Source organism: Tribolium castaneum, chromosome 2, assembly GCF_031307605.1.
Source record: "Tribolium castaneum strain GA2 chromosome 2, icTriCast1.1, whole genome shotgun sequence".
Lineage (NCBI taxonomy): Eukaryota > Metazoa > Arthropoda > Insecta > Coleoptera > Tenebrionidae > Tribolium > Tribolium castaneum.
In genome coordinates, this window is record NC_087395.1 from 2,141,410 (window position 1) to 2,154,256 (window position 12,847).

At 32.6% G+C, this 12,847-nt stretch overlaps 2 protein-coding genes across 4 annotated transcripts; one reads left to right on the top strand and one right to left on the bottom strand.

Moving 5' to 3' along the window:
• Window positions 1-356: 356 nt before the first annotated feature.
• Window positions 357-5,843, top strand: LOC656046 (protein deadpan). The gene is made up of 4 exons (XM_962601.4): window positions 357-956; window positions 4,436-4,541; window positions 4,593-4,688; window positions 4,740-5,843. Exons 2-4 carry the CDS (start codon window positions 4,464-4,466, stop codon window positions 5,679-5,681), a joined length of 1,116 nt encoding a protein of 371 aa, XP_967694.1. The 5' UTR covers window positions 357-956; window positions 4,436-4,463; the 3' UTR covers window positions 5,682-5,843.
• A 3,153-nt stretch (window positions 5,844-8,996) lies between these two features.
• LOC135265338 (uncharacterized) lies at window positions 8,997-10,505 on the bottom strand. 3 transcript variants are annotated; one of them, XM_064354737.1, is made up of 3 exons: window positions 9,820-10,505; window positions 9,466-9,760; window positions 8,997-9,408 (listed from the first exon to the last, which is right to left on the bottom strand). In XM_064354737.1, exons 1-3 carry the CDS (start codon window positions 10,237-10,239, stop codon window positions 9,122-9,124), a joined length of 1,002 nt encoding a protein of 333 aa, XP_064210807.1. In that variant the 5' UTR covers window positions 10,240-10,505; the 3' UTR covers window positions 8,997-9,121. The 3 variants fall into 3 exon arrangements, with proteins under 3 accessions (XP_064210807.1, XP_064210806.1, XP_064210805.1); XM_064354736.1 differs by having other exon boundaries at window positions 8,997-9,395; window positions 9,444-9,760; window positions 9,820-10,503; XM_064354735.1 differs by having other exon boundaries at window positions 8,997-9,760; window positions 9,820-10,500.
• Window positions 10,506-12,847: the final 2,342 nt, after the last annotated feature.

The following is a 12,847-nucleotide window of genomic DNA, read 5'->3' on the forward strand; positions in this document are numbered from 1 at the left end:
GCAAAAATATATAGGATGTTCCGTTAAAAAATATAACTTTGGTTCACCACCCTGCATACAACCCTGTGTATAATAAAAATATTTTTAGTTTGTGGACTTTAAGTCGATCTATGAATAATGACAATATTTGAAGTAACAAAAAAGTTATATACCGATTACGCAACCCGAGTCACCCTGTATGTCAATTACTTTCCTAGTTTTCAATTTCTGTCTCAAGGTTATTCGACAGTTCGAACAATCACATTGAAAAAAAACAACTGCAAATAAAAATTCGCTCCCAATTTTTTTTGGTTTCAAGCAACTGTTTTCCTTATTTTCCTGAATGCTATTAATTAAAAAACATGAAAATTTAAAAAAGGTATAAGCTAGGGGCTCCGATACTGAAAAGGTCCGGTTTTACTCTGTGCAAGTTGACAGGTCAAGTAATGAATTTAAAATCGTGTGACGGCACTTTTCATCACAACCTTGCCTAAAACCCCAATTAACTCCATTCGAAAATATTCAATTTCGTTCCTTTGAGGTGGACAAAAAGTGTTGGAGTCCAGCAAACAGCAACTTTCTCTCTCTATAAGCTTCCGCCACACGTCTCCGAGTGCCATTAACAGTTATTTCCCATGTCTGAATGCACCTCAGCGCGTGGGAACTCCGAGCTTGTGGAGTTATTCTACCCTGGAAGGGTGTCTTCGGCCATGCGGCGCTATGTGGACGATGGAGTGGGGGCACGAATTCGGTTCATTCCCACGCTCTATCGGAATGTATACCACTGAAACACCGATCATTCTCTATAGTCACCTTAGTGACCTCCCTTCGGGTTGGACTTCGGAAATATCGACAGTCGAAAGAAGTCACCCTCCGAGAGAAATACTCAAGTTTTCGTGCTAGTAGTGCACACTATTCGACAAAAATTTTGCAATTTTTTGGATTTGTTTACACTTTTTTGGCGGGACGAAGGAAGGGTAAGTGGACTTAATTGTTAATTCGACACTTTAATTTTGTTGCGCAATACTCTATAATTCTGTCTTCAGTTTATTATTATTTATTTATTTTTAAATTTATTCATATTTTTTGTATAAACTTTGAACTAACTTTAAAAATTAAACAATTAGAATTCAAATTTTCGCATGGTTGTTTTTTTGGATTTGTTGATCACTTACTTTTCGTGAGAAAGGATGATTTTTAATTCGACATTTTTCTTTTGGTTGTGCAGTGCTTTATAACTCTGTCTTCAGTTTATTATTATTATTTTTTTTCCAATATTTTTTTTATAGTATAAACTTAAAAAATCAGACAAAATTAAGTGTTTCAATGTTTTAAGTTTATTTCAAATTTCCACATGGCTGGTTAGATGCATTCAACAGGTGTTTTCTCACAATCGTACGATCATGCGGCGTGAAAATGGCTAATAAAGTAATAACTTAACACGGTTCATTCACGCGTGACAAATTTGATTTAAACATTTTTCCCAATCGTTTAATATTTTATTTTTATTCCATTTCTAGTTTAGAAGAATTATGACCTGAAAAACCGTGTGAATATTTTAAATCAAGTAAATGTTCGAATTGATTTACTATCAATTATTATCACTTATCAGTATGTACCATATGATAACACTTTTATACTGGGGGAATCTAAATAATTGTCAGGTTGACAACAAATTTGGATTCGTAATTTGACGACCTTGACCATCGATTTAAACATCAAGGTGTTATGGCTTCTTGATGAAAGGTCAGCCTGAAAGGAACTGGGAGAATTAACAATAAAGATGATAGTGTTAATCCTTTTTTTTTTGGTAAAATACAAAAAAATTTCGACAAAAAAAAATAAAAGTAAAAATCAAACACAGTCAGAGATTTAAGAGATTTTTAACTGTAATAATAATTAATGAGTTTTGGATGCTCCTCACACATGATATTCAGTCCGTATCAAAAGTCTGGAATAAACTTCACGTTTTTTGATGGGATATTTGTAAAAAAGACTGTTGGACCGTTTTACAAAAATAACTTCAGTTTTTTAAAAAACAAGTTTGATAAGACCATTCTTGAAGCACGAATTCAGTTTCAAAAACGAATGGCGTTAGCTTATTAAATTAATTTTCTATACAATTTTTTGTAATTGGCCCCATTTGTGCCGTTTTTGAATTTTTTTTTATTTTAATCAATTTATGATTTGTAATGTCTCAAATTTGAAAGTGAAAAATTGATTTAAAATTTTTGTTTTATCCTAATTCTGTCAAAAAAATTGAAATTTTTGATATTGGCAAAAATTCAGTCGCAAATTTCCTTCCTGCCAACCTAAAAAATTTTGTAAAATGTTTCGTCAAATGCCAAGTATTAAGACATCGCACTTGATGACGTTGCATGCTTTAATGTGCGTATTAAAGCATCAAAATGGCGGCAAATTACAAAAATGAATTTTTCATACATAAAATCAATGCTATTGCATGAATCATGGCAGTACAATCCTTCAGACAAAATTAGTAAAGAAAAAAGTGACTGTTTTCCAAAACTTAGAAACAGTATTTATTCAAAAAATGTCTGCGTTTTCGTTACTTTTTATTTAATCCTAGCTTTTATTTGGTGTTTCAAAAAAATATTGCAGATCAAGTCAAAAATTGGAAGAAGCCATTTGGTAACTTAGTATCAAACTTTATATTGTAGTAGTACCTGAACAACTTGCCATTTTTTTAAGCAGTGTGAAACAAATCAATACAATATAATATCTTGAAATAATTAAACGTATTAAGAGATTACACCTTTCTTTCAATTAAATATCAAAAAATATGAACTGAAGTCAGAGTTAAAAATTTTAGAGATTTTGTTCAGGTGCTTTGATTTTTATTATATTATATGATCAATTAAAAAAATATATCAACATCACATACAATACAATGAATAAACTATTCACAAAAATTATATTAACAGTAAAATTTCCATCAACTAAGCGAGTAACACTTTTCAAAAATAGCATTAGAGCATTATCTAAACACGATTTAAATTGAACCAAAATGATAAACAGTTGCCCAGTTTAAATACAAATTATAATATTTAAAAAATTCATACAAAAGTATACACAATTTTTTTCTTCGAGCTAATGAATCAGTTTTTGCAAGACGTTGCTAAAAATTACAAAGTTGTTTAAGAAATGACATTACTTTTGCTTTTTTCACGTGTTTGTCGGCTACAATACTCGTAAAACGATTTTTTTGAGAACACATTGTTATTTAATTATGTGTTCGAACATTTTAGAACATTTTTAACCAGATTGTTTAGCCTATTTTCGTCCAAATATAGCCATAAAAATGCCGAGTTTTATTCCTTTTTAACATGTTTTTCACCAAAATATTCAAATATGTCGTGCAGTTTTATCAAATATTATGCAAATAATCGCTAAAATAGATCGAGAGTGACGAGAGTGGGATCTCTTCTTCGAAGAACTAAATTAAAAAAGCACTTTTCTTCAGGAGAGTTATCTTAGACCGGAACAAGAAATTACAAATAGGTCAAAAGCAAAGTTGATTTCGAAGTTAAACTAGCAGATAAACAAAACAAAGCGCAATGGTAAAGCAAAATTTCGATTTAAATTATTCTAAAAGTTGGCCAATTCCGCAGAAAATCGGTGTTTTGTCTTTTTTAAGCGCTTAAATATGTTTAAGAATTAAATTTTTTGGTGTAAAAACAAAACGAGTAATAACTAAATTAGGTGAGAAATGGTAAAAAGGATGAGAAGTTTTCTTACTTTTTTTAACGTTTTATAACAAAATGCCTGTGTATTTTATAATGAACAGTAACTAACATGCACAAAATTATACCAAACTTGAGTGCCAGAACTGGAATGCAGAAAACAAAGTTGCAGAAAATTAAATTCAGTTGCTTAAGTTTAATTATTGTTCCAAACGAAATGTGTTGGTCGTTCAAACCTTCAAAGCTGTTAAGTCACACAGCTTGACTTAATCTCTTTAGATTTTATTAAACTATTCAAGATCTAGGTTTTTTGAAGAAAATAATGTCTTTAATATTTTTCTTTGTAACTTGAATCATAATCGCACTCTATGGAAAAATAAAATAAAACGAAAATTCTTTCACTTTTTCGATTGTTGTCGGTAAAAGTACTGTCGGTATCGCGAGGTATTTAATGTTATTTTCAAGAACTTTATATTTGACTAGTCATTTTTTTACACTAACTAAAGACAATGCTTATGAGCGTTTATTCGTGGCAAAAACTTCCATACATAAATTTTTAGTTTTTTTAACAGTTATAACTTATAATTATTGTTGGTTTCAATGTTGTCTTTCCGCCCATGATGTCAAAAATTTTCATATTAAATTTGGGTTTCAGCTAAAGTTGATCTCTTCAGAAAATTAAAATATTCGATAACGTTTCAACTTTTTTTTTCGAATTACCTATAACTTTCTGTACATTTTCTTAACAATTCCAGCAATCCGACTTTGAAGGAGTGTAACAATATGCCCATAAGTGAAGACGAGTACGAGATTCGACCTTCCCAAGAATCAGTCACAATGTCGAAAGCCGAACTACGAAAAGTATGTCCTTTGATTTATCAAAATATAATAATTTCAACACACATTTTCCAGACGCACAAACCCATAATGGAGAAGCGCAGAAGAGCCAGAATTAACCACTGTTTGAACGAAATCAAAACCCTTATCTTGGAAGCAATGAACAAAGACGTAATCCCCACTCCTCGAAATTATCAAACTTTCTGACTTTAATTTTTATAGCCGGCAAGACACTCAAAACTTGAAAAAGCCGATATCTTGGAAATGGCCGTGAAACACCTCCAAAACGTCCAACGCCAACAACTAGCCGTTGCAATGGCATCCGACCCTTCCGTTTTACGAAAATTCAAGTCAGGTTTCAACGAATGTGCCAACGAAATCGACCGTTTCGTCTCACAATCCGAAGTTGACGACGGCCTCAAAGACCGGATGCGATCCCACTTGCAAAAATGCATCAACGGGATCGACCATGTTGCCCATTTCAACTTCCCCAACTTTCCAAATTTACCGTTCACTTCAACTTCAAACGTACCTTCTTCAAGTATCGGTGACCAAAACAATAACGCAAGAGTGCAAATACCACAAAGCATCCAATTGATACCAAGCCGACTTCCAAGCGGGGAAATCGCCTTGCTTTTACCCAACTCGAGTAACTTACCATTTTTGCAACAAAGAGAACGACCAAGTGCTTTCGTAACTGTGATACCGTCATCTTCATCAACTTCGGTAAGTCCTCCGGCAAGCCCCAAGGGGTTCCGTCCAGTGCAACCAACAACCTACCACGAACAACCCCAAGTGCCCCAAGTGTCTTCCACTTCGATTCCTCCAGCAATGGAAGTCAAAAGTATGAAATTCCCGATTCATCAACGCATTATCAGTCCGAAAAAAACGATAGAGCCTTTGTGTATTATAACAAATCAGTCGGAGCGCTTCAAACAGGCGCAAACTCGCGAAGATGGCGCCGATTTTGAGGAGAATCGCACTCAAGGAGTGAAGAGAAAATATGCCGAAATGACTCAAGGTTTGCTCACTGTGGCCGAATATCCGGCTACTAAAATAATTAAAACGGAATCAGCGACGAGTACGACAGAGGCCACAGCGTCCACTTCTCGGGAGTCGAATCCTCCAGGGGATGGGAACAGTGATATGTGGAGGCCGTGGTAGCGAGTTACTCTGTGATTTGATTCAAAGCTTTAATGTGATGAGAGACGAGTTGAACTATTTTTACGTTAAGTGTGTTTCTAGATTTAAGGTTTGACTGAATTTACGAGATTTATGTGTTAAGTTTTTCGCAATTTTCCGAATAATAAATGCTTAGAAAACGTTTTGAATTGTTTTATTTCCAAATCAAAATGTTAAATTCAAAACAAACAAATATCTTAAATTTTGGCTAAAATTAAACAATCACAGAATTTTCCATCGTAATGTGAATTTATTCTAAATTTCTTTATTTCGTTTATTTTTAATTATTAAGTTACGTTTTATATTCAACCTATCCATATTTGTAATTATGTAAATAATAATTTTCATCAAATTAAGTTGTTTTGGAATCTGTCAAAGTTATGTTTGCAAATTCGTATGCTAATACCCTTTTTTCAACAACCGGAAATAAAAAAGCTATTCCAAAAAATTAATTAAGTTGTTAAAAAATGCTATTCTAAATTCTTTTACAGCCTACATTAAACATTTATTAACCTCTAATGTAGCTAGAGCTTTAAAATCTTTAGAATTACACAAGGGCGGGGCACGGTGGCGCAGCTGCCTCACCTTTCAACTTTAAAAATACTTAAAATAAAAAGAAAAAACTAATTGTAATTAAAATTATTCCGAAATAGTAAAATATTTAATTCGTTAATGTTCAGCAGAATTTCAGGAGAAATATCCTAATTTAATGTTTGATTACTGTTCGTTTTATTGTGTTTAGCAAAATTTAATAAAAACAATTAGAGAAGAAGAAACTGTAGTATGTAGAAAAAAAGTAGTTGTTTTTCCAAAAGGACTCAAGAAAATATGACGTGGCTAAAGTTTCACTTCACTTTCAAGCCTTACTCTAGTACATTTTCGATCTCATGATATATTACCTGTTCAGTTAACGTGTGCTAATGTAGTTAATAAGATATTAAATTTTGAAAACAGCCCAACATTTATGTGGCGAAGCTAAACATATATTTTTACGTTTCATTAGTAACTACGAGTATTCTTAATTTAAGTTGAGTAGATCAATGCTCTGATATGTTTTTTTTTTTCATTTAGAACATAGGAACTATGTTCAGAGTAGAGTTAAAAAAATATCCAAGTCTGTCCAATGATGAACGGGTTAGAAAACCTTTGTAAAATTTATATTTATCTAGTAGAAAAAATACCTACAACAGTCTCATTTTCTTTGCGTCTTTTGTGGTGCAAATGACTAACCTGTTACCATAACAACTCATATAAAAGTTAATGCCAGAAGCACGCTATTTGCGCCACAATAAATTTTTAAATAAATAAACAGGCATAGGTAGTTTAAAAATAAAAATCAATAGTTTTTATAATATTATTCGTTGTTTATATATATGAGTTGGTTTTTGGTTTGAAAGGATAAGACTTTTATACCGATCAGAAGCTATCAGTACTCGTAAGTTGGTAGTTGATACGATCGAAAAGAAGGCTGTGAAATAGTTTTTCCAGTCAGAGCCTTCTGGAGAATAAATTTTCTTGATAATATGGTGGTACTCAGCTCCCCAAAAATTTCAAAATGTTTCGATTCTCGATTATGACCCATTTCTAGTATTAAAGTTAAAGCTTTGGTAATTGGTATTTAATAAAAAAAAACAATTTGAACGATTCAAGTTTAATTTTCAAAATGGCGGCTGGCCCTTGGGTGAAAATAACAAGAATTTCGTGGCGGACACATCAAATTCATTGTTTGAAAATCGATTTTTGCGCAAGTTTTTCTTATTTGGGAATGGTATAAAAGGAAAGATTTACCTGGTATTGGAGAAAAGGAAACAAGGCGGGAAATGGCAATAGGAAGCGTTGAAATCGTCCATCCACACTATCGAGTGTCTTTGCACTAACTGTCCAACTAATAATTAGTATTAATGTTTTCAATTTAACACAATCACAATAAAAAAACACACAAAAACTAAGCGCATAACATAAAATCGAGACCAACCGATTAAAACGCAGCTAAAACATGGCTACCACTGCTTTACCAGTGCTGCCAATCTTGCCACACCATCATTTCTCTACATTGAGTTGCAAACTTTGTATTTAATAGCAATAATTCTATGTTTTACTGAATTTGGATAGAGTTAGTTAAACTCTTTCAAGACATAATTTATCCCAAAATAATAATAGTTGGTTATGCAATCAACATTACCCATTTAGCTAATTTTTGAAAAGTAATAATTTTGCTAGGCCCTATAAACTCACTTTTACTTTTCATAACATACTTATACCTACACTATTTTATTCGCAAATAAACAGATGCCAACAGAATCAGTATTACTGGATAAGTCGTCTGTATAATTAGTTACCTACATTAGGCGCATTACATATTTTTTGTTTAATTGAAATGATGACGAACGGCACGAACTTAAGTTATTTTATTGTTTTATTTAATAAACAATATAGCGTTTGTCCTAAAAGAAAAACCTCCATATCCATAAATTCAGGCTTTAAATGGACTTTAATTTTTAAGGTACCATCTATTGTCCTTTAGAACATCCCCAACTGAGCTTGTGCTTGTGCAGTTTCCTAATATACCGGCCATCTCCATAGTGTTTTTTATTTAGTAATTAGTCATTTGTTTACGTTTTTTATTGTGTAAATTATTGTTAAACTCACTGAAACTTTTTGTGAGTGATAAGTTTTTGTGTGTTATCATCATGTTTTTGAGGGATTTCAACAAAAGAGTTATAGTTCAGCATTCAGTTATTGGAAGGTAGAATTTTTTGCCGGCAAAAGGTAAGTTTTTATGAGCATCATTGCCACAACTACAAGACTGCAATATCGGAAAATTAAGGTAAGCGTTCTTTGCTGTATTTTTACTGTAGGGATGCCCGGATTTTAATAATACTACACATTTTAATATGTGTACAGCGTGTTCGGTAAATGGACCGCCAACGCTTCACTGCGAACTCAAAGAGGAGTCAGAATACTATTATTCTGCATTTATATTTTTCTTTTTATCGTCGCGAAAAATATAAATTTTAATTACTCTCTGCGTTAAATGACCAATAATCTTTTCTGGTCATAATAATAATTTTTATTCAATTTTGACATTATAAAGTGACATTATTGATTCCATAGTAGTAACACGCATAAGTAGTGATTTATTCACTAGTGAATTAAAAATTATTCCACTATTGATTTAAATAACTCTAATGAATACCAACAAATACTTTTATGTACGACTGAGTTATAAAGTAATGTTTATAATATAATTATGCGGCCATAAAGTACTTCTTTATGGTACTAGTAAAATAAAGTAGCTTTATTTTCAGAAATGTCAAAATTTATTTGAAGTTATAATAATACATACATATCAACTTTGTAACATTGTAACCATATAAACATACTATTGCTTGTTGTAATAATGATTTACATTTATAACACTATTATTGTTGCCACAAATATTCATTCCTACAACTTCGTTGTTTTTTTGCTTCACTCTCGGTTCCACGCAAACTTGTAAATTTTTCGTGATTTTCCGAAGAGATGCTATTGCAGGCCAATGGTTCTTCACCCAAGATCAAGTTTGCAACCTTAATTTTAGTATTTTCACATTCTTCGATATAACCTTCTGCCACTGTAGTTGAACGCCAACCTCCGTGTCTTTTTATCCTTTCCATAGTGGCCCCTGCATTTGCCAGAAGAGAAGCTGAGCTACGTCTGAAGCAGTGACCTGTATATGAAGAAGCATTTTCAAGACCCAAATACTTGGCCACTATAGCAGGCACACCCCCAATTTTGTGGATTCCAACTGGTTGAATGGTACATTTTTCCTTGGTGTAGTTGATAAAAAATCTGTTGTGCGGTGTCTTGGTGGGTCGAATTTCCATATATCTTCTGACAAGTTCAAGTAGATTAACATTTTCGAGTTTACCTGCTGTTATTATAAAACATCGATCCACTTTGGTTTTGGTGTCTTCCAGCTTAATTAAAAAATGGGTTTTGCAGTCTTGAACACATGTTGTCGTTAATGTCACTAGCTCTTGACGTCTACATGCACCGGCTACTCCAAATATGAGAACAACCTACGAGAAATTATGTTTTTAAAATAAATACTCGAAACAAAACCTTAAAAACGTCTTACCTTATTAAATAAATGTTCCTTGGTGTCAGCTTTTCTCAAAAATTCGTCTATATGGTCTTTACTCAATATAAGAGATTTTTTTGGTTTGTGTCCTTCACCTTTTCGTTTCAAATAAGGTATGACGCTTGGAAATTTACTAATGTCAATTCCCTCTCGTAGATTGATGGTTGATCTTAGCATAGAATATTTGCTCCATAATGATGAACTTTTATACCGGGACAGCTCGCTGCTGAAGTACGCTAGAATGGTATCTTCGCAAGTTGTATCAATTTTCTTATTAGAACGCCATTTCCGATACGCATTATATGTTTCTTCGTACAAATGCTTGGATTTTGATGGTAACAGAGAATCTTTCGCATCAGCAGCAATATTTGATATTTCGCTGCAAGTTTCTTCTTTATTTGAACTGCACGTTTGCATTTTGCTTTCAAACACAATTTTCACATCACAAAAATAATAAACAATTCCGTAACCAAACAACCGAAAAAGCACACTTGGTGCGTTTCATTAAAATTTATTAATTTATTGAAGTTTATTAAATTCATTAATAAACCAATTTCGGCAGTCGAACATAAAGCTTTGTATGCAATTCGTACATAATTAGGCTTTTTGGACTTGTCCTATTTATGAGACTCGCTCGCAAGCTCGCTCGTCCATAAACTTAGGGCTCGTCCAATAAAGACCTGCATTATGTACTTATTACATAAATAGCTATTATTTAAAATAAATGTTACAATTACTGAGGCTACTGAAATGTACACCATATCTATCATTAATAGGCAAATTTATATTTTGATTTGACACTGATGTTGATGACGCGGAAGTACGTGCTTCCGAATTTGAGGTGGATTCCTTCTGAATGGTTGTTGAAGAATGGTTTATGATTTTCCTTGAAATTTCAATTTTATTATTAAGGGAATCTTCTATATATCCTTCCACAACGCTATTTGAATGCCATCCTCCGTGTCTCTTTACCACTACTAAATCGGCTCCAGAGTCTGCCAGTAAAGTTGCACGTGAACGTCTAAAGCTATGTCCGGTATTTTCTTCTGGATTTGGAAGACAAAGAAATCGTGCAATTTTTTTCGGGAAATTTTGAAATAGTATTTATCCCAACTGCTTGCACTGTGCATTTCTGTTTAGGGTAATTGATAAACAACCGTTTGTGTAAAATACTCTCGGGTCGTAGTTTTCTGTACTTGCGAAAAACGTCAATGGCAGGAATAGAGTTACTTCCATTGATGATAGTAAATGTTCTTGGCTTATAAGTCTTCGTGTCAGGAATATTGACCACAATTACGTTGCCTCGATCATCGACGTCATCAACTGACATGGCAACTAATTCTCCAATTCTACACCCTCCAAAAACTCCCACAATTAGAACCACTTTTTGCAGCAAATATTCATCATCTGAAGCAGTGTCTAAAAACTTTTCCATTTCTTCGAAGCTGAAGACTTTAGATTTCTTTGGTCTGTGCCCTACAGAGTGTTGTTTTAAGAAAGCAGATACCTGATGAAATCTACAACAATTATTTATTAGTTCAAAACTTATTATAAACAATATAATCCTCACAAACCTGCTTATATCGATATTTTCTTTAACAGATAACATTTTCTTCAGTTGGGAATAATACGCCCACAATGACGAAGATTTTGCATTTTTGGATCGTTCAGAAATATAAGCCAAAATTATTCTCTCGTCTACTCCCTTTGCATCTTTCCGCTTCTTCCATTCACAAAAATTTGAATACTCTTTTTCGTATAATTGTTTAGATTTTGCTGGCACCACTTTATTTATAGCTTCTGAAGCTTTTTGAATGACCAATTCAGGCACGAAAATCTGGTTTTCCTCTTTAAAATCGCTGATTCTAGCCATTTTTCCATACGCGTTACAATTCTCGCATTTTTGCAAATAAATAAACAACTCGTTATGGAAATTTGATTCGCATGTGATATGATTTGTATAGACCGAACGGTTAATTTTAACATTTTCTTGCATTTTTTGGTAAATTTTGCTCAAAATTGAATAAAAAAATATATACGACACGTGAATTAAACCTATTAATTTGCTCGAAGAATTAATCCACTCGCTTGCGTTCGTGGTATTAAATTTTCTTCTCGCAAATAAACAATGGTTTAATTCACTTATTGTATAATATTTATTAAATTTATGTATATTGTTGCTAAGGTCCGCAGAAAGTCACCATATTTTTTTAAGCAATTTGAACTTACAGTTTTTTTAATAGAACAACAAATTAAATAGACTTTTTAACCCGTTTAAACTCGGTTACAAATACTTAAAATGAAATACAAACTGACCTATGAGGTAGTGACTGAATGTAGGAACAACATACAATTGTAAAGAAAGCATTTTGTTTATTACTTTTCTTAAAAATCCAATTTCAAATTTTGCGTTCACGCGCTTGCTTGAACAGCTCCTTTTCAGACGTTCTGAGTATAGTTCAACCTTAATAATAGTTATATTTTGCATATCTTCGTGCTTAAAATTTATCAATATGAAAATAACAACTAGAGGAAAAAATGCACATTCATGTACTTCATTATCTTTACCAAGAGTGTGCATTTCAAGAGTCTTTTATGCCACTGGTAGTTCGCCACCATATATGGAACAATCTCTAGCAATACAAGTTGTCAGAAATGAGGAAGAAACCCAAGTTTTCGGTTTGGTATTATTAAAATTATGTATTAATTAATTTGTTTAGACAGGAGTATACCGTCAATCAAATCATCTTACACTACCTGGGGCCTGTTTCAAAAAATTTAAATTGATTTTTACTAGTGACACGTTTACTAGTTACATAAGATTACTATAGAAAGTGTATACAAGTGCTAAGTAAATCACTTTTAATAGTATATTAAAAACAAGTTTCCTAAAACCAGTCTAATGTCGCGATTTTGAAAGTGAAATAATATACGGGGTGGTCCAGTTCAGCTCCCGTCTTCTGTAGCTCAGTTATTAGTAAAGCTGGACTTTTGATGTTTTGTAGACGTTATTTATACTCTAGAA

Excerpts from the sequence above, each read along its gene's own strand:
- LOC656046 (XM_962601.4), top strand. The coding sequence starts at position 4,464 with ATGCCCATAAGTGAAGACGAGTACGAGATTCGACCTTCCCAAGAATCA. Across the intron at positions 4,542-4,592 it reads CGAAAGCCGAACTACGAAAA|ACGCACAAACCCATAATGGA; the intron begins GTATGTCCTTTG and ends CACATTTTCCAG. Across the intron at positions 4,689-4,739 it reads TGGAAGCAATGAACAAAGAC|CCGGCAAGACACTCAAAACT; the intron begins GTAATCCCCACT and ends TAATTTTTATAG.
- LOC135265338 (XM_064354735.1), bottom strand. The coding sequence starts at position 10,239 with ATGCAAACGTGCAGTTCAAATAAAGAAGAAACTTGCAGCGAAATATCA. Across the intron at positions 9,761-9,819 it reads AGGAACATTTATTTAATAAG|GTTGTTCTCATATTTGGAGT; the intron begins GTAAGACGTTTT and ends AATTTCTCGTAG.